At 40.0% G+C, this 27,837-nt stretch overlaps 1 protein-coding gene across 1 annotated transcript; it reads right to left on the bottom strand.

Moving 5' to 3' along the window:
- Window positions 1–5,803: 5,803 nt before the first annotated feature.
- On the bottom strand, window positions 5,804–10,285 carry LOC121764379. The gene is made up of 3 exons (XM_042160414.1): window positions 9,422–10,285; window positions 6,449–6,608; window positions 5,804–6,363 (listed from the first exon to the last, which is right to left on the bottom strand). The coding sequence occupies exons 1-3, from the start codon at window positions 10,229–10,231 to the stop codon at window positions 5,915–5,917; spliced, it is 1,419 nt and encodes a 472-aa protein (XP_042016348.1). The 5' UTR covers window positions 10,232–10,285; the 3' UTR covers window positions 5,804–5,914.
- Between the last annotated feature and the right edge of the window lie 17,552 nt (window positions 10,286–27,837).

Below are 27,837 nucleotides of genomic sequence, written 5' to 3'. Positions count from 1 at the left end.
CATTTGGCAATTTTCACTCATGTGAGAGATTGTTGGAATCGTGTTTGGTCAATGGACTTTGACCAAGAATAAATGTGACGAGACATTTAATTTTATAAATTTAAATGCAATAGAGGCGATCTACTTTCGGAGTAAATGACTTTGATATATTCATTTTCTCCAAACCGATTCCCGGTGAGTGAGAAATTGTGAATTAAAGATTGTCACAATTGTGAATTATAAAGGAGCTATGGGATAAAACCAAGGGATTAATTATAAGAGTTAATTATCCCACATTGGTGGAGAGAACCATATTAAACATGTATTTAATAAGATGAATTATTACGTGTGATAATTATAGTGGACTAAGATGGGCAGTAGAGCCCACGCGTGCACGCTGCCTCGTCACTAGCCGCGAGCCGTGCTCAGTGCACCGTGTCCCGTGACCCGTGCCCGGCGCCCTGTCTTTCGGGTGCCATGTATCAAAAGGTTCACGATGGACCCGATGCACAACGAGTGCTAAAAGGTCTACGATGGGTCCCAACACATAGCGGGTCCCAAACGGCCCATGATGGACCCAGACGCATAGCGGGTGACAAAAGGTCTCTGATGGACCCCGACGCATCATGTGCCAAAAGGTCAACGATGAATCTCGTCGTGTAGCGTGTCCAGATGCATCATGTCTCTCTAGCTCCCGTAACGGCTTGTAACCTCCGACAATTACAGTCAAGCCATCATGACTCACATAATGGTTGTTGACTTCATCAATACCAATGAATGGACTTGGCATATAAATAGGCATGCATCCATTGCATTACACACGCAACATTGCAAACCACGCATATCATTTGTATAGTCTTCCGTCGAAGCTCTGCCCTCACCATCATCTAGTTCGCCGGAGCTTGTTCTGTTTGCGGTGTTGCAACGAACAAGACGAAGCCGTTTTATCTTTAGGGACGATACGTCAATCCAAGAGCACTACTGGTGCGTATCTCGTCTTGCGGAAAGAGGACTCCTCGACTCGGCTTACATCTTTACAGTTTATTGTTTCGAATTCTTCTTTGTAATTTCAATTCAGTTTATTTCCGTTTAATTTCTTCCTTCTTCATTGAATTGTATTACACCCGATTAGTGTATCTTTATATCATAGTCAATTTTCAACCAACCGATAGGCTAGAACAAGTAAAAAAAAACATCAAAGTAGAGCATGGAACGCCAGTTAGGACTGATATGATAACATTGTCTATTTAAAATTTTAAATTTATCGATCATTTGATATTTGAGCAATTAAGAAAAATAATCTGACCACTTTCATTTACCTAATACTCCCCCTCCGTCCCATGTTACTTGCACTATTACTTTTCGATTCGTCACAAACTACTTACACTATTTATAGTTTAAGTTAGAATTAATGCATTTAATTAATATGTTAGTTTAAGTTAAGAGCTCATTTATTAAGTGATGTCTCATTACACTTAAAATTTTAATTTAATTACACTAAAAATCAATCCTAAATTTACGGCCTAAAATGAAAAGTGAGAGTATATGGGACGGAGGGAGTAAGTAATTACCATTGTGTTTTGCGTTTCTTACACGTGAGCATTTCTCATGTAAGTGACCGGAACTGTTATCCATCAGTTTATCCCAGCCCAACAACGGCCCAACTGTCCACAGATGGGCCCACTACGCACGGAAGCAATTAGCGAAACGATACAGGTGAAACAGCACTGCCAAAAGCCCAAAAACATTTATAAAATTAATTGCGCATATTGATGATCCCCGAATAAAATAAATATGAAAAACAGCTACTCCATTAGAAAGTTAGAAACAATAACTCTAAAAATTGAGAGAAAATAAAAATCAGAACATATGACGTTTTTCCCTCCACAGTATACACCTATATATATATATAAAGAATGATTGACACGTTATATTTATGGTCAAAATACTATCACTAGCGGTATAACGTTATGACTTGCGGCTTGTTTTGGTCTAAAATTTTGGAAATGAGGAACACGATAAAAATAAAATTCCGTGTCTATTAATGTCACAACCCACCATTACATATTTTACATATAACATGATAAAAAATATATATAGAGACATTACGGACACAATCCACAGAATAATGGTCACAGTCCACACGAGATCATCGTAATTGACTAATAAATTCCAAAATATAGTAGCATCGAAAGTGTTAAGTTTGTCCAAATCTATTTATTTTTACCCAAATATTAGAAAATTTACAGAAATAGTTCCCAAACGAAATAAAGGGTAGGGACTAGGGAGACTACAGACAACATTGACCGTTGTCACATTGACATGACTCACATCACTACTTCTTAACTTGAAAAATTTTAAATAATGAAATGTAAATATGATGAGAATCAGAACAAATAACTATAACAAATATAAAGATAGAATAAAGTTATGAAGAATCGAGCAAAGGAACTTGAGAACAACCCTTATGAGTTATGACCTCCAAAAATGAACAAAAAGAATAGACCTAATAAAGCGAAGATAATCAATCTTTCACCGGTAATGAAAGCATTCTGCTGAAATAAAGTCACCCACAACTATGTCACTAAAATTGTTCATTCTTTTTACATGAGTCTCACAATACATTCCAGCTTCTTTTTTTTACGGAGTATTTAAGAAACAACATCCACATTTCACTATGCCAGTTGGAAATTTAATTTTTAACTATTCATTTCTTATTTTAATTTATTTATTATATACTTCCTCCGTCCTCAAAGAATATGCACTTTGGGCTCAGCACGAGTTTTAATGTAAAATTGGTAAAGTAAGAAAGAAGTAGAGAGAAAAAGTAAATAAAGTATTGTTAGTGGAGAATGAGTCTCACCTTATTAGAGCATCTATAACCCCGGCCCGGATTCACGCCCCAAGTCTCCTCCACGTCATCATTCCTCTAAATTTTAGTCCCAGCTGTAACCCTGCAGGTCCATCCAAGCCCCAACTATTAAATTGCACTATTCACAACTTCAACCTATTTTACTTGTAAAAATTGAAAACGTTGAGCAATTATAACACGAGAAATTCATTTTTAATTCGAAAATAATAAATTTCCAAACATATAATTATAAATTATACTATAAATTAAAAAAAAATTGAAAACATAAAAAATAGCTCCCTCTTTCCGTCGACGCTCTCCCTCTTCTTCCTCTTCCAAACTGCACAAAATTAAAAATTGGGGCTTGCGGTCCGCCCGAAACACCTCCAATGCCCGGCAGGGACTCGTTGGGGCACGGCCCGGGCACCTCCAACGCACAGTCGGACCGGACCCTGGGCGCGGCCCAGGCCGGAAAAATGCTCCCTCCAACGCGCGAAGCCGCGGGCCGGGATCCCAAGTGCGGTCCGGCCCGCAATGTTAGTGATGATCTTAGAGAGTAAAGACTTTCTAAAATTAAAAAGTGCATATTCTTGTGGAACGTATTAAAAATGAAAGAGTGCATATTTTTATGGGACGGAGGGAGTACTATATTTTATTTAATATTTATTTTTTCAACAGCTAGAGTTAAAAAATTCTACTATTAGATTATAATGACCATATCCATATTTAATTGACGATTTTAATTTATTTATTATACTTTTTTATAAATAAATTATTTTTTCAACGGCTAGAGTTAAAAATTGTCTATTAGATTATAATGACCATATCCATATTTAAGTGACGACCCTACATTTTATCGAACTAGATATCAATCCAGACAGAGAGACATCATTAAATGATGGTGGCAATAGAGTTGTTTTGTAATGAATTTATTAAATCTTTTGAATTTAATTCAGGCATGCAGCATTTCTGCTTCATTAACATACAAGTTCATATTAATTTGTATTGTATTTTGTCACCCAATCATAATACTAGTAGTTGAAGACTTGAAGCCTAATAAAGGCCCAAGCGACCATACGTTGATTGGTTGGGAGATAAAAAGCGCAGAAATTTTTCATGGTACTAATAAGTGCACAAAACTAATGAACTCAAATTAAAAGATTTATATAATAAACACAAAATTATAGTACTACGACATTCGGTGATAGAATGTATCACGATCACAATGAAACTGAATAAAAAAGTTTGTATCAAGTATGTTAACTTGAAACTTTTGTTCTATCCGAACCAATGATAGAATTTTTTTTATTAATTACTCCTCTCTCGGCTGCATTTGAATCAATTGATACATTATTACTACTACAAAAGAGGTATATGTTTCTCCTTAATTTATTGTTGGAAAAATAGTACCAATCCTTTGGCAAAAGTAACTCTAAAACTTCTGGGGTCGTATTTTATTAATTGCTAGTACGGTTTTATAACCCATTTGGAACTTATTTCCCTCTCAATATTATGATTATAGTAAAAGCATTTTTGTCTACCATGTAATAATGCCCATTATTTCCACTAGAGAACTTTCCAATAATCAAACAAATTTTGGGGCCAAAAGAGAGAGAAAATACATTTGTAGAATTGAATCATTACGTGTGGGAGTTTTGGGATTTCTTTCTATGCACACTAGTGAAATTATTTTTTGCAAAAATATATTTTGACTGTGGTACTCCCCCCTCCGTCCCACGAAGATTGTCTCATTTTTCCATTTCTGTCCGTCCCATAAAATTTGTCTCATTTCACTTTTTACTATTTTTGGTAGTGAACCTCATATTCCACTAACTCATTCCTACTTACATTTTATTATAAAACTAATATATAAAAGTAGGACTCACATTCCACTAACTTTTTCAACTCACTTTTCATTATATTTCTTAAAATTTGTGTCCGGTCAAAGTGAGACAATCTTTGTGGGACGGAGGGAGTATATTTTGACTGTGGTATTTTTGGTATATAGAGGCCATAAGTGTTATAGTGGTATTAGTATTGAAAGATTTTTAAAAATAATGCTTAAGTTGTTTTGCAATAAATCTCCACAATCGAATACTTTCTCATTGTGCATAGAGAAATTCGATCGGTATCACAATAGGTTTATTTATTGTCTAAACTAGTTTGAACTGCAATGCAATTAGTGCATGCTCTACCATGTTTCATGAGTTATATATTGAAATTTAAAAAATTAAGTTTTAGAGAGTTGATTGAAATAGTTTCAAACTTTCAATAAATCAAAAGACATTATTGATTTAGGCTTTATTGAATTTAATAAAGTTGAAAAATGTATTTAATTAATTTTCGTAATTAGAACTAATTAGACCGATTGTAAACTGAATAAACTAATTAGTTTGTTTCCAAAATCGAAAAATGAAGAGAAGTAGTTATCATTTCAAATTAGTTTCTTGATTTTGAAAGTATATCGGTTTGTAGATATTACATCAACATTAATTAAGAATTTTACACTCAAGAGAAGGGGAAACATAAAATCACAATAAAAATATGTAGTGAAAATTCAAAAAATTAAAATTGGTGGTCCAAACTCCAAACTACTACTATTAGTTAAATATATGAGATTTTTCGGTATCAGCGTTATCGAAAGCATTTGTAACAATGGCAATGAGCGGTGTTAGAAAGAATTAATATACAATGATTGTATATTCTACTATCTTTAAAAAGAATCAGCACCTCATAGCTTAATACACTTTCTATGTATCACAAGTTCACAACACCATATAAACTAGACTTTCTTCCATGTATTCATAATTGATATTAATAACTCAAACTTTTACTCTTTTTGTTTCGGAATAGAGGAGTCCAATATTAACCCCACAGTCGTACGACTGAGAGTATGTTTTACTTTTACCCCACAACAACTACCTGCAACTACAAATTTTTCTTGATACACCCCGATTTAATGCTTCATAACTCTTCATAAAGAAAAGAAAATACTTAGATTTCTCCAAGGAGAATGAATCGTACAAGTATTCCAGATTCAAATACAAAACATAGATAGATAGATAGATACTAAATAAATTAATCTCAGTAACTCCCATCAACAAGAATCTTCTTCATGTTGGCAATGAGGTGCAGCATCTGATCCCGGGAGTGCAGCGGCGCCGGATACAAGCAGGCGCAGTCGAGCTCGCCGTTGCGGATGGTGTCGAAGATGGCGACGGAGGGCCCCACCCCGTGCGTGGAGGAGCAGCCGATGTAGTCCTCCACGCCGATCTCCCGCTTCATCTCCCTCGTGTTGTCGATTACCGGATCCTCGAACACCGTAATCAGCGACGTCCGCAGAGACGACGACGCCGTTAGGCTCGGATTCTCCATCGCCCTCCTCATCAGGAAGCTCAAGTCCGCCATGTCCGAAAAATGCGTGTTGTTTTTTTTGTCACGTGCGAATTGTGAGTAGCTCCTCTCGGCTAAGTCCCATACCTCTTCGCCGCCGTGTATGGTGTGTGTGTTCAGGATTGCCAGTTGGTAGTATCCTTGAAATAATAATAAAAAAATTAATTGGGAGAGAGATAAATATGCATAATTATTTATTTTTATACAGGATATATTTTTTCTTACCGAAATGATTAGTGGAAAGAGGTGGATGGAGAAGAGATCGGGTGTCAATGAGAGTAACGACGCCGTATTTCTTAGTTAGCTTGCCGGAGGTTGAATGTGCTGCGATTAGCCCGGCGGCCGCTAGGGCTCCGCAAAGTTTTATTCCTCTAGATTTGCAGCCCTTTGTTAAGAATATCACAAATTAATAAATAAATGTTGATAAAAAGAGTGACCACCATTAGAGCTTTTTTTTATTACGATGGACAGCACATACTGATGAATCAGTCATTTTTAGTTTCGGTCATGTATTATTAGATTAGTTAAATTTAGCCCAGATAATTCATTTTGATACCAGATAGAAATTGATAAGTTTCATTAATTCATTTTGATACCAGATAGAAATCGATAAGTTTCATCCTAAATTCAATTGGTGATATGCCTATTATATTACTCCCTCCGTTCCACGATTGTAACATCCTTGACCAAAGTTTATCTTATTTTATAATTTTATATATTACTTTGTCATTAGCATGGACATAACGTTTATAAGGTACTAGTTTTTTGATAATTTAGTATAATTAAACTAAGTACATGGAAAATATAAATGTGTATGTTAATTTAGAAAGGTAATGAATGTGCATACACTTATGTTGTAATGTGTTCGGGACTTTTGTCCAATATTTTAATAGAATAAGTATTTATACATATGTGTAGTTTATTTTATTATATAGTATATATATTACTTGTTAAGTTATGTAATAGTCTAATAGGACACTTTTTCAAGTAGATATATATGAATTTGAATTAGGACACGTATAAAAGAAAAAGAAAGGACATGGCACGTCTCATGCAATTGACGTGTGTAGTATATAGGTAAGGATGAATAAGTTTATGTTATGGAGGATAATATATAAAGAAAAGAAAATGATAATAAATATAGGGAGGAATATTAGAGAAGAAGTAGAAAAACAAATATGGTGGCGGGAGCGAAAGAAATGAGTTCGGCAAAGAAAGGAAAAAGGAAGAAGGTTCTAGAGTAAGCAAAGCAAAATAAACTTGGGATTTATGGGCTGCAGAATGGAAAGAGGAATTTGAAGTTCAGTTAAATTATCTATTTTAAATTGTAGTGAATATTTGAATTATATGATGTGAGTCTAAAATAGTTATGTGTTATTGACGGTGTAATATAATGTGGATATGTGATTTGTGCAATGGATATGTTTATCTATAGTATTGAAGTTAATTGATGGAATATATGGATATGTAATTGGTGCAATGGATATGTTTGATCGTATGGTATTGGAATAATTCGAATCATGAGATTAAATAGGATATGTGGCGGTCTTGTCCTGGATCTAATATACAATGGCAATAGATCTACGGGTCATATACAATGATAATAGACCTACGGGTCAAACAAAATAGCAAAGAGGGACCTTCGTGGAAATGTCAATATAAAGAGCAAAGAGGGGCTTTCATGGAAAGGTCAATACAAAGAGGGGCCTTTGTGGAAAAGTCAAATAAATAAAAGGGACCTACGGGTCGTATAGAATGAAAATCCCGAGCAGATATCAGACTTGATCCGTCACATAATAATAAAAAGGAACACAGAGGCATATGCATACAGATATGAAATTATTTATGATATATGTTTTGTATTGTGTATGATTATATACATTATTTTGTGAGTTTGATGAAGAGAGAATAAAATAATAGCGAGAAAAAGTTGTGTTTGTGTTGTTTCTATTTTATGATTTTTTATGGAATAGAAAGAATATTTATTTACTATAAATGTGTACGTGAGAGGGGTTGAGGTATGACTATAGTAATAGAGTCATTTTGCTATTTTTGGTACGTTCTATAGTAATATAGTCATTTTCATTTTTAGTAAAAGTCAACACATTTCTCCACACCTACTTTACTCTCTTTTACTTTATTCTCTCTTCATCTCTCTAACTTTTTCATTTTCCACTTTATTCTCCCTTTACTTAACTCACCTAACACAATTTTCTTAATCTCCGTGCCGAAAAGAAACGCTCTCATTACTATGAAACGGAGGGAGTACTCCTTTGTCCACCAAATATTATCCACATTTGACTCGACACGGGTTTTAAGAAATGTGAAAAGAAAAAGAGAGTTGAAAAATTTCTAAGAATGTGAGTCCACTTTTATATACTCCATCCGTCCACAAAAAATAGAGCACATTTACCATTTTTTATTGTTCACAAAAAATAGAGCACATTTAAAAAAAAGAAAGTTTTCAACAACTTCTCTCTTACTTTTTTTCCCTTCTCTATTACTAATAATATGAACCCCACATTCCACTAACACTACTTCTCTTACTTTTTTCTCATCTCTCTTACTTTACCAATTCCATATTAAAACTCGTGTCATTCACATTGTGTCCTATTTTTCATGGACGGAGGGAGTATTAGGTTTACAATAAAATGAGAGCGTAATGAGCTAGTGGAAAGTGAGATTCATTAATAAAAAAAAGGAAAAAAGTGAAGTGAACAATATTTTATGGACGGACCAAAATAGTAAAAGTGGACAACATTTGATAGACGTTTGAGAATATTTACACTAATTAATATATTGTCTTCTCTAAGGTGTTTCTCTTACTAACTCTTTCTGTACTTTTAACTATTTATAAATAAGAGTAAAAGATGAAATGGAGGAGTACTTTTTTATCTCAGTTTCAAAAAAATGTAATGGATGATTAAATGAAGCTGTTCTACTAAATACTTGCAGAAATTTACATCATTATATGCGGCATACAAGGACGGCTGTCATGTTATCGCATCTATTAAATAGTGTCCTAAATATAGCATCTCAACAATATATTATGTAGGACAGATTCCACATCTATGATCCATCACTCAGAAATAGGAGTAGTATTAATTCGAAAGTGAGACAGGTCGACTGGTTTTTAGGTCAAAGTTGTTGAGAAATCAATAAATGCAACAAAAAGGCAGAGAAGAGACATGAACTCACAGCAAGAACCAAAGCAGTTTGATGAGTGTCCATTTTGAGCCGTACAACCTCGGAATACCTGGCCACCTTTGTGTTCTTGAACTTCAAATTACTCAGCCTTAATGAGCCCACTGAGTACCCAAGCATGTCCACTCCGTGGGCCCACAGCGTCTTCCTCCCCGCCCCACGTGGCACCATCGCCTCGATCCCCGCGCTCCCCTCGCCGCCGTTGTCGGCTCCGGGGATCTTCCTGCCGCCCTCCGCCTCCACCGCGAGCTCCATCATCTCGCGCAGGACCGACTCCGCGGTGGTCCGATCGCAGACGGCGGCGTGGAGGCGCACCGCCGCGACGGACCGGGACTCGGAGAGGGCGTAGAAGGAGGCGTGGATGACGTGGCATGGGAAGGAGCTTGGGTGGCGCCATTGGGTATGGTTGAGCTCGTGCTCTGTGATGAGGTGGCAGGGGGGGAGGTCAGAGGTGGAGAGGAGGGCGGCGGTGGTGGGGATGTCGTGGGTGGTGATGGGGAGGGGAGGGGCGGGGGAGGGGGTGGGGAGGAAGGAGAAGGACTTTGTGGAGGGGTTGTAGTGGAGCATGGAGCGGAGGAGGGGGTGGGAGTGGAGGAGCTTTTTGAGGACTTGGTGGAGGAGGGGGAGTTTGGACTCGGGTTTGCCCATTTGGAGGGTCAGGACGGTGGAGCCCGTGCCGCACGCTACTGCACGGCACCAGGTTTGCTCCACGTCGCCGAGGGTTCGGGCGGGGCTCATCGGGTGTTGGTAGGAGGTGGCCGGAGGAGGGGAAGTGTTGTATGTTGTTGGATGGAAAACTTGCATGTTCAAGGCAAATAAATATATAGAGCTAGCTCCAAGGCATGAGTTATTGAATGCAAATAAATGGAGTGCTCCATAAAGCTAGGTGCTACTAAGGACATACTTGCTCCGTTCCTAATAGTATGTTATCATTTCACCCAGCACAGATTTTAAGAAATATAATAAAAAGTGCGAAAAAGTTACTTGAATGTAAGTTTTATACTAATAAAATGTGAGTGGGAATGAATTAGTGGATTGTGGGATCCACTACAAAAATAGTAAAAGTGAAAGTTAACAAATTTTTTAGGACGAACTAAAATTGAAATAAGTGACAAATTTTCAAGGATAGATGGGTAATAAAATTAGCTACTATTAGTATTTCTGAATAGTTAGGGTCCGTTTGGTGGCTATGTTACAGTTAGATAATTGGAGTAATCCGAATTTCATTTGCTGTGTGTGTGATAGCTATGTTACAAATTTACGTGACTCGTGTTTTATATATCCAGCACGTGCTAAGTTCACTCAAAAGATATCACATTTAAGATTATCAAACTAATCGAAAAAGTGATGTACATGTTCTTATAGTATTAACAAAATTTTAAAAAGATGGATAACTAAAGTTTGGGAATATTTTTCTTTTTCTAACTTAACCAAAACATTAAGACCAACTTGGGCTGATCAAATTTATTTGACGTCGAATTCGAGGGTGTAACTGAATCACAACTTAAATTGGATTGTTTTAGCTAAAATAAATTTCAACCTATATCTTAAGTATTGAAAAAGCTATTATATTTTCCTTAGTGTTGAATAGGGAGAATATATTCATTCAAGTATATGATCGGTAGGAATAATACATGCCTTAATAGGCAGAGGAATTTTTACATATGGTAAGATACAAGCTTGATTTGCCCTAGCTATAATTGGGGAGGAATCATTGTAATTGATCTCGTAATTAATTCCGTGAATATTTGCATATCTTCCAACACTCCCCCTCAAGTTAAGCAAGGGGATTTCCCATTCTTAACTTGCCCAATACTTCATTAAAGCTTCTTGCATCCACAGCCTTTGTGAGGATATCGGCTAGCTGATCCTTTGACCGGACATACGGGAGATCTATCACTCTTCCCTCTATGTTCTCCTTGATGAAATGTCGATCCACTTCAACATGCTTCGTTCGATCGTGCTGCACCGGATTTTCAGATATACTGATAGCTGCTTTATTGTCACAAAACAATTTACACGGCTCTTTTGACATCAAGCCGAGTTCTGTCAGTAATTTCTTTAGCCACAATATCTCTGTTATCCCACTTTTGATTCCACGAAATTCTGCTTCTGCACTTGATAGAGCTACCACCTTCTGTTTTTTGCTTCTCCATGTCACCAGATTACCTCCAACGAAGGTAAAATATCCGGCAGTTGATTTCCGATCATTTGGATTTCCTGCCCAATCTGCATCCGTGAACCCGTGTACTTCCAAGTTCCCGTGATTCTCAAACAGAATCCCGTGCCCTGGTGTTCCCTTCAAATAGCGCACAATTCTCAAGACTGCTTCCCAGTGATCAACTTGAGGTTTGTGCATGAACTGACTGACTATTCCCACGGCGTATGCAATGTCGGGTCTCGTGTGAGAGAGATAGATGAGCTTACCCACCAGTCGCTGATATCTTGTTTGATGTGTGAGTTCAGCTCCTTCGGTCAGTCGTAGACCGTGGTTCTGCATCATCGGGGTCTCTGCAGGCTTGCAGTCGAGCATTCCTGTCTCAGCTAAGAGGTCAATGACATACTTCCGCTGGTTGATAAATATTCCCTTGGCGGATCTCATCACTTCAATGCCCAGAAAGTACTTTAGTAGGCCCAGGTCCTTCATCTCAAACTCGGTGAATAGGTTCTCCCTCAACTGTTTGATCTCGTCCTCATCATCCCCAGTAAGAATCATATCGTCCACATAAATAATCAGACAGGTGATCTTCTCTTCCCTCCTTTTTATGAACAACGTATGATCAGAGTTACTTTGTTCGTACCCATATTTCTTCATCACTTCTGTAAATCTTCCAAACCACGCTCTCGGTGACTGCTTCAATCCATAAAGTGTCTTCTTGAGTTTGCATACTTCTCCCCTTCTGAACTCCTCATCGAACCCTGGTGGAGCTTCCATATAGATCGGTTGTGTTAGCTCTCCATGCAAGAACGCATTGGTCACATCGAACTGATGTAGTGGCCAGTTTTTTGTTGCTGCAATAGAGAACAACACGCGGATCGTGTTCATCTTTGCTACTGGTGAGAAGGTCTCGGCATAATCCACTCCATAGGTTTGTGTATATCCCTTAGCCACCAGTCTCGCTTTGTAGCGATCACCCGATCCATCTGGTTTCCTCTTGATCGTAAAGACCCAGCGGCACCCCACTGGCCTAGATCCTTCCGGCCTTTTACAGATTTCCCATGTCTTATTCTTCATTAGTGCCTTCATTTCCACGATCATTGCTTCCTTCCAATGTGGGATCTTTATCGCCTCCTCTGCTGTCCGGGGAAGTTCCTCTTCTTCGTATAAGGCAGTCATAAAAGCCTTAGCCATCTTGGTCAGATTTGCCATCGCGAAGTTGCCCACTGAATATCTGCTCTTCTTTGATATACGCTCGGGACTGTATCGTTTAGGTGGAACACCCCTTGTACTTCTTTCTGGAAGAATGTACTGTCCTGTGTCCCCATCAATTGCAGCATTCTCCGTGGGTTCTACACCAGCATCATTAGGAATAATTGTACTATTGACATTGGTTTCAGTGTTTACCTCGGACATCACTGGAGGAGGATGTTCAGATGTGGGTGACTGAGGAGGCTCTTCTGGTGACAAAACAGGCTCGGCGGCAGTGCTAGTTGACTCTGTTGGTTCCGCCACAGAGTCGCTTGGTGGTGGCACAAACCAATTTAGGGGTCCACTTGTCCTATCAATCAATCTACTCTCCCCCTGACCACTAAGATTGGTGTAGAAGTATTCGCATTCTAAGAAGTTGCAGTTCATTGTCGTTATAATCTTCCTAGACGATGGGTCATAACACCTATATCCCTTTTGATTTATTCCGTACCCCAAAAAAAACACATTTTATGGCGCATGCGGAAAACTTTGTTCGTTCGTGTTTAGGAACATGGACATATACCGAGCATCCAAAGATTTTAAGGGGTAGGGTAAGAGGTTCAGGCACATCGGCTAGGGAAGACAAGAGGTTCAACGGGGTTTTCATGTTTAAGATTTTCGTAGGGAGTCGGTTTACTAAATAAACGGACGTAGCAACAGCTTCAGGCCATAGAAATTTCGGGACTTTTGAGTCAAAAAACAACGCACGTGTAATTTCCAAAATGATCCTATTTTTTCTTTCGGCTACTCCGTTTTGTTCGGGGGTATAGGGGCATGAGGTTTGATGAACTAACCCGTTGTCTGTGAAAAAATTTGACATGTCTTTGTTAACGAACTCCCTCCCATTGTCGGACCTAAGAATTTTTATCGTGGTCTGAAATTGAGTTTGGATTAGTTTGTAAAACAGAACAAATTTTTCAAAGACTTCAGATTTGTTTTTCAAAAAATACACCCAAGTCATCCTTGAGCAATCATCCACAAATAATACGAAATATCGAAAACCATGATCCCCAGTAACGGGCGCGGGACCCCAAACATCAGCATGCACAAGTGAAAAAAGACTCTTAACACGAGTTTCAGTAGATTTAAACGATTGTCTGTGGCTTTTCGCCAAAACACACGACTCACAATCAAAATCCTTAATATGCAAAAAATTCGGGTAAAGAAGTTTAAGATAACCAAGAGATGGATGACCTAGACGTCTGTGCAACAACCAAGCGTCTCGAGTAGTAGATCCGTGAGCCAACATCGCGGCACTGCCTTGGTGAGCCATCTCGTCGACATAGTAGAGGCCTTGACGCTCAGTGCCACGCCCAATTATCCTCCTCGTCCTGATATCCTGTAAAACACAGAAATTGGGATGCATCAATAGTGTACAATTCAATTCCTTCGTGACATGACTAATTGACATCAATTTATGAGACAGCTTGGGAACATAAAGACAATTTGATAGTGTCAACGTTGGAGTCATTTCAATTGTTCCACTCCCCTCTACTGAAGTAAGTTCCCCATCGGCAGTCTGTATTTGGCTTTTCATAGTCCCACAAAATTCCACAAAATCCTGTCTATCATGGGTCATAGTATCTGTCGCCCCGCAGTCAAAAATCCACTGATTATCCTTTTTCCTAGACTTATGTTGTACCGCACATGCAATAGGCAGATCATGCAAAATATCAAAACTATTGGGGCTCACATACAAGTCATCACACACCATGGGGTCCTTTTTCAATTTAGCTAAAGTTCGGGGGGCAGGATGCATAACATGGGGTTTAATGGGGTTCTGTTTCGAATTATCCAAAGGTTTGGGGTCAGAATGCATAACTCGGGGTTCCAACTGCAATTTTTTTAAATTATGAGGACCAAAATTAAAATCAACATGATATGGGCTAGGTTTTAGAAACCCTAGCCCATTACCTCCTTCGTCGGCGCCTCTCTCCACTCCCCCGACTCGTCCGGCGAAAGCCGCCTGACCGACCCCTTCCGCTCGCTTATCGCCGCCGCCGCGTGGAGTGACGCCGTCAGTGCTTCGTCCGCGAGTGGTGCTCTCTGTCCCACCGGTTTCTTCCATCCCTATAGCCAATTTCGCCTTTCCCCGTTGGCTTTCGTCCCACCACTCCGGGAATCCGATCAATTTGAAGCAGTTCTCACGGGTATGTTTGTTCATCCCGCAGTTTGAACACCACAATTTCGTCTTATCTGGCTTGGTGGCTCCGCGGCGGCTATTGGTGGCTGTGAGCGGTTGGCTGGAGCGGGTCGGCGCTAGGTGGGTTGGTTGCGTCTGGAATCTGGTCTGTCGGGCTCCAAATCCGAGCCCCACCCCGTTAGCTGCTGTGGTTGTGTCGGGGTTCACCGATGGCATAATTTTAAGCCGAACGGCTTCCCGCTTGATCCAGCCATGCGCGACGTCCACTGGAGGGGTTGGACTCTCCTTGAGAATGTCTCGTCGAGTCCCTTCGAATTGGGAGTTCAATCCCGCCACGAACTTGTACAATCTTTTCTGGTTTGTAATTTCTCTATACTCACAGATTCCCTTATCGCAGCAGGTAATCGTTTTGGTTTGGCATCGATCAATTTCGATCCAAACCCCGTGTAGCGTCCTCCAGTACGTCTCCAGGTCCATGTCCCCTTGGACAATCCGGCTGACCTTGTCCTCCAAGTCATATATCAGGTAAGAATCCGACGTACTCTGGTACGTCACGGCCAGGCTATCCCAGATGGCCTTCGCGCTTTGGTGGTGTGCGAAGTCCGCCACAATCTCGATCTCCATGTTGTCGACGATCCATGAGAAGACCACCAAATCGGTCTCTTCCCACTCCAGATACTCCTTATCTGTTGGCTTCGGGGGTTCCGGCACTCCGGTGATATGCCGTAGTGCTCTCCGGCTTCCGATGGCTACCCGCATCAGTCGGGCCCATAGAGCATAGTTTCTTCCATTTAGTTTGAATGCAACTGTTACATTCTTACTTGCTTTCAACTTGAGATCGCCAGTCTTGACATCTTCGTTGTCTGCCATTTCAGGTCTTGATTCGTCCGTTACCGCCTTCTGGCCGGGACAGGTATTCGGGCGATGATGATATTATATTCTGAGCCTGTGGTAATTTGGCTCTGATACCATGTTGAATAGGGAGAATATATTCATTCAAGTATATGATCGGTAGGAATAATACATGCCTTAATAGGCAGAGGAATTTTTACATATGGTAAGATACAAGCTTGATTTGCCCTAGCTATAATTGGGGAGGAATCATTGTAATTGATCTCGTAATTAATTCCGTGAATATTTGCATATCTTCCAACACTTAGCATAACTTAGTCCAAAGAATCTAATTTATAAGCTACTACGTACTATAATTCGTTTAGATTCAGACCAAAAGTCCTTACGTGAATTTAAATACTAGTAGAGTTTATATACACGACAAAATCCTAACTTTTCATACAGACGAATTTGAAAGACCTAACTTGTAATATACCGACGAATTCAAATAGAGATAGATTATATACTAGTACTTCTACTAAAAACCTGCTTCCAGATGTTTGTACATTGTAAACTTTATTTTTTTCGTATATGTGAAGAATTTTATTTGATTATATTAGTTTGTTTTATATACTCCTTCCTGTTTCATAAAAATAAAGAACTCTTTCCATTTTGGTTTGTTCCATAAAAAATAGTCCATTTCGTTGTTCGATGTATTTCTCTCTAATGAGATAGACCCCATTCTCTACTAACATACTCCAATAACGTTTTATGTCTTTCTCAGAATTTACCAATTATATATTAAAATTTATGTCATTCCAAATATCTCTATTTTTTTAAAACGAAATGAATATTGTGTTGTATATTCAATTATTTTATAATTGAGCATTCAACTCTAGGTAATCTATATGCTAGACAAAGTGGTGTCAAGATCATAATCAAAGGCCTCCTAGTCGGTGTCTTGCACATGTAAATTAAGTTTCACAATCACGAAAAATTGGATGGTCAATCGTTAAATATTGTAGTGTCAGTATGAAAGCTGCTAACCTTGCAAGATTATATAGAGACATTGCATGGCACTGAATGGATCCACATTGAAATAAGTCTTTATTGCTAATTACGAAAAAATGAGATCTCAAGTACTCCTATTATTCATTTCTTAACCTTTGTATATGACATTGAACATACATTGTTAATTATGCACTACTACTTTGTAAGATAAATAATTGTGTTTGAAGATGACATGAATTGTATAAGTATAAACATGTGCAGTGGCTCAAAAAAATCTAAAAGGGCAAAAAAGTCATATAATAGTGAAAAGTCATTTAGTGATATTACATCAAAGGTCAGAGTTGTTTGGAGATATTTTTAAAGAATAAGAATCGTGCTAGATATTATTACGTAGTTTAGGGACTAAATTTGACATAAATACCCCTCAACTAAAAAATTGCTACCAAAAACACAAAAAATTCTTACAGCAAAATTACTCTCTATTGTACTGCATTTTCATGCTAAAAAGTGCTATAGTGTATCTAGGATACTATCAACTGTTTGAAAGGCCCTATACATATGCTACCTTCATTAAATTTAGTTTAATGATTTTTGTTGCAGAGACTTTCGCACATGTACAAATTAATTAAAGTGTTCTAACAATATAGTACTCCATATGTCAGTTCACGCCGAGCGATCGCCAATCGATGGTAAAATACTAAAATGAATATCAAATGCATATAAAAGTTGGCCTCGCAACAGATAATAATGCTAATCTCTTAATTAGTACTACTTTTAATGATTGGTTTCCTCCAATTTTGTTGATTCTATATAAAATGTTCAAACTAAAAAATGGCAAGCTAGCAGTATAAGAATAGTTCAAACTATAAATATAAAAAAAAGTATTATACCTAAAATGGAATGGAAGGGAAAAAAACAGAAATAAAATTAACTACACACATTAAGGGATTAAATGATAAAGCATCACAAACAAAGTTAAAAATGGATTATAATACTACCACATGACTTTGTCCAACTACTACTTGTGAGGCTACTGCTGTTATTTTTCTCTCTTTCTTCATCTATGGTTTCCTTTCAAAACCCTAATTCTACCTTAGCTTTGTCTCCCTTTGTGATCTTCCAGCATCACCAGTCCGGCTTCGCTCCGATCGGGGCTCCTCCTCTCCGATAAAAACCGAGTTCTAATCAATGTGTCATATTCTCCGTGACCATCAACATGTTTAATTTCCCAACTACTATCTATCTAATTCATTAAAAAGGGTCGTTTTCGATTAATTTACACTTCTATTCAACGTTTTTCATTTTTTTTACTAGCATGTTCTTCATTATTTAGAGGCTGAAACTCTTTTTCCATCACAAGCATGCCTAGCTATTCTCACAATAAATGTGATTGTAACTCCTCTTCAAAAAATATCACTAGTGGTTATAATATCATTATACTAGTAGTACTATTTTTCGACATGGTGCATGTTGTGTAGCCCCTAAAATTTTGGAGGGGAAATTAACAATAAAAATCATTTAAAACTCAACTAATAAATGTTGATCATCATCAATTGCATGAATAATAATATAATTCCATTATTAATTCATGAGTATAGTAGTATCTACAAAATTTTGGGTTCGTTGGCTTTTCCTGTTCTGCGAAATATTATGTAGGTAGGGATGCATTTATGTTTGTAGCACATATTTATATTTCAAGGGAGACATGTGCACATTATTGCTCCTTTTCTATATCTGTTTACGTTTTTTTTTCTGTGATTATTTATTTCAAGGGAGTAGTATTTAATATCTTCGTGAATAACCATTATAGTCACATGCTGTGAAAGTCGAGAAAAAATATCTACTCCTATGCAACCAACTCCTACATGAATTTTGCATATCATAAAAAAAACAATAGTTCAGATTGGCCTGATTTTAGATTAAACCATGATCGATGATTTTCCTATCATCTTCCAATATTATAGCAGAAAACCAAACGGTAAATAATATTATCATTAAACATCTTTTTAAGCACTCCCTACTCCTGAAATAATTTCGGTGTAATGAAATATCACCGCTTAATTAACTAGTTAATAATATGAAATCGTGTTAAGATGGTGATTGGGGAGATAAATAACTCTGCTCTCTATATGGTATTTCCAAATTAGTAGTGGATGTGTTTATTTTATTGGTGATGACTGATGAAGATGGGTAGATAAGCAGCTATACTCCACTATATGGTACTGATTCAACATAGAAACATTAGAACACGGTAAAAAAAGTTATTTATTCAACAAATTAAATCGAAACACGTATATGAAGATATTTCAGTTTAGGTGGCTCAACAGATATTTAAGTCGAATTTAGACGGTGTTGGTTCTACTGATTACAAGAGATAAAAGCCGGGTGTAATACAACCCAAAAGAAGGAATACAAAAATGAAACTGAACTGAATTACAATGAAACAAATAAACCGTGAATGTTTAGCCGAGTCGAGGAGGCCTCTTCCCGCAAGACGAGATACGCCCCGGTAGTGCTCTTCGGTTTGGCGTGTCGTCCCCAAAGGTAAAACGGCTACGTCTCTATTGATGCAGCACCGCAATCAGTAGAGCTCTGGCGAACTGGATGGAGGAGAGGGCAGAGCTTCGACAGAAGGACAATGCAGAGAGAGGGAGAGAGCTTATGATGATGCAGAAGGCTTGTAATAGTGTGTACTAATGCAGTGGTATGGCTAGCCTATTTATAGGCCAAGCCACCATGCAGGGAAGGCTCATCATGGCAGATTCGTAACCGACGTCGGTTACGAGCGTGTGGCAGGCGTGTGCCTTTCGCATGTGGAGCGTGTGGATTTCTCACGTGGCAGCCGTGACTGTGCCTCGCTTGACGACGTGTCAAGCCACTTGGATTGCTGACTCGGCGGTGGTCCAAAAAGAATAGTTTGGGCCAAGCCCCAAGCCCAAAGACCACCCAAAGACCAATTGCCAAGATCCAAGCCCAAGTCCAAGCCCAAGATCGAGATCGGGCCCGGGCCCGGGCCCGCGGCCCGCGCCCACGAGCACGAGCACGGGCTCGGGCGGGGCGGGCGGCGGCGGCGGCGCGCGCGTGTGCGCGCTTGTGGGCTTTTTCACCCATCTTGATCCACTATAATTATTAAGTAACATAAAGTCACTTAATTTAAACACATTAAAGATGTATTAATCTTCCAATGTGGGATAATTAACACTAGTTAATTATTCCCTAAGCACATGCTCCAAGCTTTAATTAAAAGCTAATTATGCCCAACTTTAATCCACTATTTCTCACTCACCGGAAATCGGATTTGAGAAAGTGAATATACTATATTTATCTACGTAAAATGTAGATCGACGCTATATCATTTAATTTCACAAAATTAAATGTCTCGTCACATTTATTCTTTGGTCAAAACCATTGACCGGGCATATTTAATCCATGATTTTTACAATCCCCCACATGAGTGGAAATAGCCAAATGCATATGCATGCAGACATAAGCTCAACCCTCGAGAGGTATATAAGCATAAGGATAGGTAGTTGTTGACTTTGAACCCTCCATAGTCGACACCATCGGATACACAGGCGGCTTAGTAGCGCGATGCTTTGAACTAATCCCCCACGGCGTGCACCGAGACAATGGTGTTAACGCTTAAACACCTCAACCTCATCCGTTCTCACGTTTTGTGTCCATTGCGGTCTTGGACACCACTTTGGATTCATAAGTACGTTTTATGAAGCGACCACACTTCGCACTTACATAGGTGATTCTTAGTCAAGTACCTTGCCATACTTGGTCTCTTTGAGAACTCCATCTCTTTGAGATCTTTAAGAACCATTAAAAGTCATAGACTTAGCCTTTACCACTAGGCAAGTTCTCCAACACTCTATTGCTCTTAGGGAATAGATATAGTTTGAGTGTTTTCCATGAACTCTCATAGCTTAGTTGTCCATTTGAACCAAGTTCTTGGGATCTCCAGTCATCATGGTTGGGTTACCACTGTGATAGTTCTTTAGTTTGTGGATTTCAAACCCATTCCCTCTAGCAACTTATTCATTTGATCACGGTTTAACCCTTTGGTTAGCGGATCTGCTAGATTATCTTGCTAGATTATCTATTGACTTCACATAGTCAATTGTAATCACTCCTGTTGTGATCAAATGTCTCACGGTGTTATGTCGTCGACGTATATGTCGAGACTTACCGTTATAGAAGCCATTGTTTGCCCTTCCAATAGCTGCTTGGCTATCGCAGTGGATCAGCACTGGTGGCACTGGCTTAGACCAACATGGAATGTCTTCAAGGAAGTTCTTAAGTCACTCGGCTTCCTCACCAGCCTTATCCAAGGCAATGAACTCCGATTCCATTGTTGATCGGGCTATACATGTCTGTTTTGTGGATTTCCACGATACAGCACCACCCCCAATAGTAAAGACGTATCCACTTGTTGAAAGTGAGTCTCTATTATCGGATATCCAATTGGCATCACAGTACCCTTCAAGTACCGGGGGGTATCTCGAGAAGCGTAGCCCATAATTTTGAGTATGTTTTAAATATCTCAAAACCCTTACAAGAGCTCTCCAATGCTCTTTGCTTGGATTGCTCGTGTGACGACTCAACTTGTTCACGGCACAAGCGATGTCAGGTCGAGTGCAATTAGTCAAGTACATAATGCACCCGATGACCCGTGCATACTCTTCTTGAGCAACGGGCTCGCCTTTGTTCTTGCTCAAGTGAACGTCGAGTTCAATTGGAGTCTTAACCGGCGCGCCATCATAGGCTTTGAATTTATTCAATATCTTCTCAACATAATGTGATTGTGTTAAGATGATTCCATCATTCGTTCTTAGAATCTTCATTCCAAGAATTACATCGGCTAGACCCATGTCTTTCATGTCAAAGTTTCTCTTTAACATGGCCTTTGTATCGTTAATTACTTGAGTGTTGCTACCCAAGATTAACATATCATCAACGTAGAGACACACTATAACATGACCGTTATTAGTGCTCTTGATGTAGACACATTTGTCGCACTCGTTGATTTTAAACTCATTTGATAACATCACATTATCAAACTTCAAGTGCCATTGCAATGGCGCTTGTTTCAATCCATATAGGGACTTTACGAGCTTGCATACCTTTTTCTCTTGTCCAGGTACTACAAACCCTTCGGATTGTTCCATATAGATTTCATCTTCTAGTTCACCATTTAGAAACGCGGTCTTTACATCCATTTGATGAATCTCAAGATTGTGCAATGCAGCAATAGCGAGAAGCACTCGTATAGATGTAATCCTTGTTACAGGTGAATAGGTATCGAAGAAGTCATGTCCTTCCTTTTGTTTAAAACTCTTTACTACTAATCGGGCTTTATACTTATCAACTGTTCCATCGGCCTTAAACTTTCTTTTAAGAACCCATTTGCATCCTAAAGGTTTAGCACCTTCGGGCAAATCAACCAACACCCATGTGTGGTTTAGAAAAATTGAATCAATTTCGCTTTGAACACCTTCTCTCCAATGCAGCCCGTCTGGGCCAGCAAAGGCTACTTTTATCGATGTTGGTTCTTCATCCAACATGAAAGCAATGTAGTCAGGACCAAAAGTTTTTGGTGTTCTGACTCTATTACCACGTCTTAGTACTGTATCTTTTGGATCGGGCCTTGCACGCTTGCGCGATTCAGGTTCCGCATCTGCTGATTTAGAACTAGTGGCTTCTTCTTCCACTTGTTTAGAACTAGTGGCTTCTTCAATTCTTGTCTCAGAATTGGTTGAGACTTTTTCCTTGTCTTTGCAAGGAAATGTATTTTCAAGAAATACAGCATTCCTCGACTCAATTGTTGTTCCTACTGTGATAGTCGATATTTCAGACTTGTGAACAACAAATCGATATGCACTACTGTTAAGTGCATATCCAATGAAGATGCAATCAACCGTCTTAGGTCCGATTGTAACTTCTTTGGGCGGAGGAACCATCACCTTTGCCAAACACCCCCACACTTTGAGGTATTTGTAGGATGGCTTCCTTCCCTTCCACAACTCATAAGGAGTGACATCTTTTCCTTTGAGAGGGATCTTATTCAAGATATAGTTGGCTGTCAAAACAGCTTCCCCCCACATGTTATGTGGTAATCCTGAAGTTAGAAGCAGTGCATTCATCATCTCTTTTAGAGTTCGATTTTTGCGTTCTGCAACACCATTAGATTGTGGTGAATATGGAGCAGTTGTTTGATGAATTATACCACTTGCGTTGCATAACTCCTCAAACGGGGCTACATATTCGCCTCCTCTATCGCTTCGAATCATTTTGATTTTACAACCAAGTTGATTCTCAACTTCGTTCTTATAATTTTTGAACGCTTCTATTGCTTCATCTTTACTTCTTAAAAGATAAATGTAGCAATACCTTGTGCAATCATCTATGAAAGTGATAAAGTACTTTTTACCACCTCTTGTTTGCACCATCTTTAAATCACATACGTCCGTGTGAATTAATTCAAGGGGTTTTGTGCTTCGTTCAACCGAGTGAAACGGCAACTTAGTCGTTTTTGCTTCAAGACAAATTTAACATTTATCTTGGGTATCCAATTCATTAGCCTTTAGTAAATCTAAATTCACTAATCTTTTAATAGCTTTTGAATTCACATGTCCCAATCTACAATGCCACAAATTTGAAGACTCAATCAAATAAGAGGAAGCAGATGCTTTATTCTTATTAGCCAGTGGCTTTGGAACACGCAGTGTTGCTACACTAAGCTTGAAAAGTCCGTCGGTTACATAACCTTTTCCGAGGGACTTCCCAAACTTATACAATGCAAACCTATCGGATTCAAATACAAGTTTAAAACCCTTATTCACTAGTATTGATCCTGAAACTAGGTTCTTCCGGATGTCCGGAACGTGCAGCGCATCCTTCAAGGTGATTGAGACGCCAGACGTCATCTTTAGGATTACATCACCAACTCCGAGGATTTCAGACGAGGCTTGATTCCCCATGTTTATCTTTCTCCCTTCAACGTTGTTGTAGGTGGAGAACATACTCCTATCTGCACAAACATGTGCAGTAGCGCCGGTATCAATATACCAGCCACCCTTGTTGTTGTTGACAAGGTTGACCTCTTCAGTGACCACAGCAATGAGGTCGTTCTCATCCCAGTCCTTGAATTCCTTCTCAATGACGTGGGCAGCCGGCTTCTTCTTCTTGCTGCGGCAGTCTTTAGCAAAGTGGCCTGGTTTGCCACACTTGTAGCAGTCGCCTTCAAACTTCTTTGAAGGCTGCTTTCCCTTCCCTTTGTCGTTTGGACGGTTTGGGCGAGGGCGTTTGTTGGAGGGTCCGCCCCGCTCCAACAGATTGGCTTTGGCCTCATTTGGGGTGAAGCCCTTAGCCTTTTGATCACTTTTGCGCACGTCGGCCTCGATGCGCAACTTCACGATCAAGTCTTCAAGGGTCATCTGCTTTCGCTTGTGCTTGAGATAACTCTTGAAGTCCTTCCAACTTGGAGGGAGCTTGTCAATGATCGTGCACCTTAGGAATTTGTCGGGCAAGGTCATCCCTTCAGCCACTAATGAGTGGATGATCATTTGGAGCTCTTGGACTTGCTCCATGACGGGTCGAGAGTCGACCATTTTGTAGTCCATATACTTGGATGCTACAACTTGTTCCGTCCCTGCAGCATTATCTATGCTATACTTCTTTTCTAGGTTTTCCCACATTTGTTTAGATGTGGTTACATTGGAGTATACATTATAGAGGCTATCATCTAATGCACTTAAAATAAAATTTTTACATAGATAATCCCCTTTTCTCCAAGCTTCATAGTCCGCCATGACTTCGAGCCTAGTCTCTTGGTCGCTTGGCGCGGGCGGCTCGTTCTCCGTGAGGAAGTTGGCGACGCCCAATGTTGTCAAGTAGAACAACATCTTCTGGTACCACCGCTTGAAGTCAGATCCTCCAAACTTTGGTGGCTTCTCGGCAGGTGGCATCATTCTTGGTGCCATAGGTGCCGCACTTGGTCCTTGGAATGAACCAATTCCGTTGCCCCCGAAGGAGCCAACAACATGGTTGGGCATAGAGCCCCCACCATTCATGTTGGGCATAGAGCCCGCCATGGTCGTACCAGCCCCGAAGGGACTAGTACCTGCATGAGACCCGAAGGTCCCAGCATTCGTGTGAGACCCAAAGGCCCCAACACCCGTGTGAGACCCGAAGGCCCCAGCACTCGATCCATTAAAGGACCCGAAGGAACCACTAAAAGTGGAACCAACCGACCCACTCGAAGTGGATCCACCAGTGAGCCCAAGGGGGTTAACGAACTCCCAAGGGGTTGTTGAGGAAGAAGGATAGCGCCCGGGAGTGGGTATCATCGTCGGAATCGACGACGTGTTGACAGGTCCAGTGGTCGCCATGGTTGAAGGAATGGCGGCGGTGGTGGCGGCAGCGGTGGTGTTGGATTCCGTCGACATCTCCAGCAAAGGTGTATTAAGTTTCGAAATTTTAAGTTCAGTTTAGAGGTCAAAAATCCCTTCAAAAGCAAGTTATCTCGTCTTGCGTTTGTTGGTTCTACTGATTACAAGAGATAAAAGCCGGGCGTAATACAACCTAAAAGAAGGAATACAAGAAACGAAACTGAACTGAATTACAATGAAACAAATAAACCGTGAATGTTTAGCCGAGTCGAGGAGGCCTCTTCCCGCAAGACGAGATACGCCCCGGTAGTGCTCTTCGGTTTGGCGTGTCGTCCCCAAAGGTAAAACGGCTACGTCTCTATTGATGCAGCACCGCAATCAGTAGAGCTCCGGCGAACTGGATGGAGGAGAGGGCAGAGCTTCGACAGAAGGACAATGCAGAGAGAGGGAGAGAGCTTATGATGATGCAGAAGGCTTGTAATAGTGTGTACTAATGCAGTGGTATGGCTAGCCTATTTATAGGCCAAGCCACCATGCAGGGTCAACCGAGCCATGAAGGCTCATCATGGCAGATTCGTAACCGACGTCGGTTACGAGCGTGTGGCAGGCGTGTGCCTTTCGCATGTGGAGCGTGTGGATTTCTCACGTGGCAGCCGTGACTGTGCCTCGCTTGACGACGTGTCAAGCCACTTGGATTGCTGACTCGGCGGTGGTCCAAAAAGAATAGTTTGGGCCAAGCCCCAAGCCCAAAGACCAATTGCCAAGATCCAAGCCCAAGCCCGAGATCGGGATCGGGCCCGGGCCTGCGGCCCGCACCCACGCCCACGAGCACGGGCTCGGGCTCGGGCGGGGCGGGCGGCGGCGGCGGCGGCGCGCGCGTGTGCGCGCGTGTGGGCTTTTTCACCCATCTTGATCCACTATAATTATTAAGTAACATAAAGTCACTTAATTTAAACACATTAAAGATGTATTAATCTTCCAATGTGGGATAATTAACACTAGTTAATTATTCCCTAAGCACATGCTCCAAGCTTTAATTAAAAGCTAATTATGCCCAACTTTAATCCACTATTTCTCACTCACCGGAAATCGGATTTGAGAAAGTGAATATACTATATTTATCTACGTAAAATGTAGATCGACGCTATATCATTTAATTTCACAAAATTAAATGTCTCGTCACATTTATTCTTTGGTCAAAACCATAGACCGGGCATATTTAATCCATGATTTTTACAGACGGCTCGACTGATATATATCTAAGCCAATTGATATATTCATATAGAGGTAAATGTATAGAATTTTCGCAAACATTTGTTTTGAAATTTAATGAAGTCGTTGGTGTTCAAAATGTAGTGCATATGGTTACATGCTCCTAGCCTCCATATTATAAAAATGTTACTAGTATTTTGCTGAGTGAAATGCGATTGAATTTATGAACGTGCATGCATAAAAGAATTACGCAAACTAACCGACCAGACGCGCTAGATAGCACTTAATTCAAATATTCTAAACCTTAACTTACTAGCTATAGTATTAACTAGCATAGGAGTATTTTTTTTAATTAAAAAAAATCAACAATGATTCTACATCTACCACATGATAACTCGAATTCTCAGCCTATTAGTTAGAGGGGAAGTACCAACTGAGTTGCAATTTATTGTCACATAGGGAAGTAAGTATCGATCCCACCAAGATGAATGGATTGCGAAACATGTGCAAGAACATTTTCGAAGAGGTTTGGCTACTACATCAAGAGTGGGATAAGAGCATCGTTAACGCCATGGGCCGGGCCGCAAATCGCGAGTCCCGGCCCGGCCTACGCGTTGAATGGAGGGGAGTTGCGGCCTGGGCCAGTCCCGGGGCCGCATTTGCGGCCTGAGGACGGTCACGGGGTTCGGCCTGGGCACGCGTTAGGTGGTTCAGGACAGGACGCAACGTGGCCCGGCCCAGGGTTATTTCGTGTTCGGGCCGGGCCGCAACTCAATTTTTAATTATTTTTTTAAAAAAAATCGAATTTTTTTTATAAATATTACTCCATCCATTTTCATACACATTCAACTTCATATCTCTTCCTAAAATTCGAAAAAATGCCTCCTCGTCAAAGATTATTCGAAGCTCAACTGTCCTGATTGTTAGCGGAGGCGGTACCGGCAATCCAAGAAGAAATCAACAACGAAGTGGAACGTTACCAAGCTGCTATTCAAGCTTGGAACGAACAACAAATCCGGGTACCACATACTCGGATGTATATTCACCGAGACCGTGAACAAGCTGCCTTGCGGCTTTTCACGGATTATTTCTCTAACGATCCGCGATGGAGTGATCAGATGTTCCGTAGCCGGTTCCGGATGCGGAGGCCTTTGTTCCTACGCATTGTCAACGCAATTGTACCTCGTGACACGTATTTCTGCCAAACCACCGATGTTGTGAGCCGACAAAGTATATCGACGTTGCAGAAATGCACGTCTGCCATTCGTGAACTCGCTTACGGAACTACATCAGATATGTTCGACGAGTATCTCCATGTAAGCGAGCATACTGGACGGGAGTGCCTAGCTAAATTCTGTCGGGCAGTCGTCGAAGCATTCAAGGATACATACTTGAGAAAGCCAACGAC

The sequence above is a fragment of the Salvia splendens genome, chromosome 2 (genome assembly GCF_004379255.2).
Source record: "Salvia splendens isolate huo1 chromosome 2, SspV2, whole genome shotgun sequence".
Classification (NCBI taxonomy): Eukaryota; Viridiplantae; Streptophyta; class Magnoliopsida; order Lamiales; family Lamiaceae; genus Salvia; species Salvia splendens.
The sequence above is the reverse complement of the archived record's forward strand: the minus strand, read 5'-3'. Positions and strand labels throughout refer to the sequence as shown.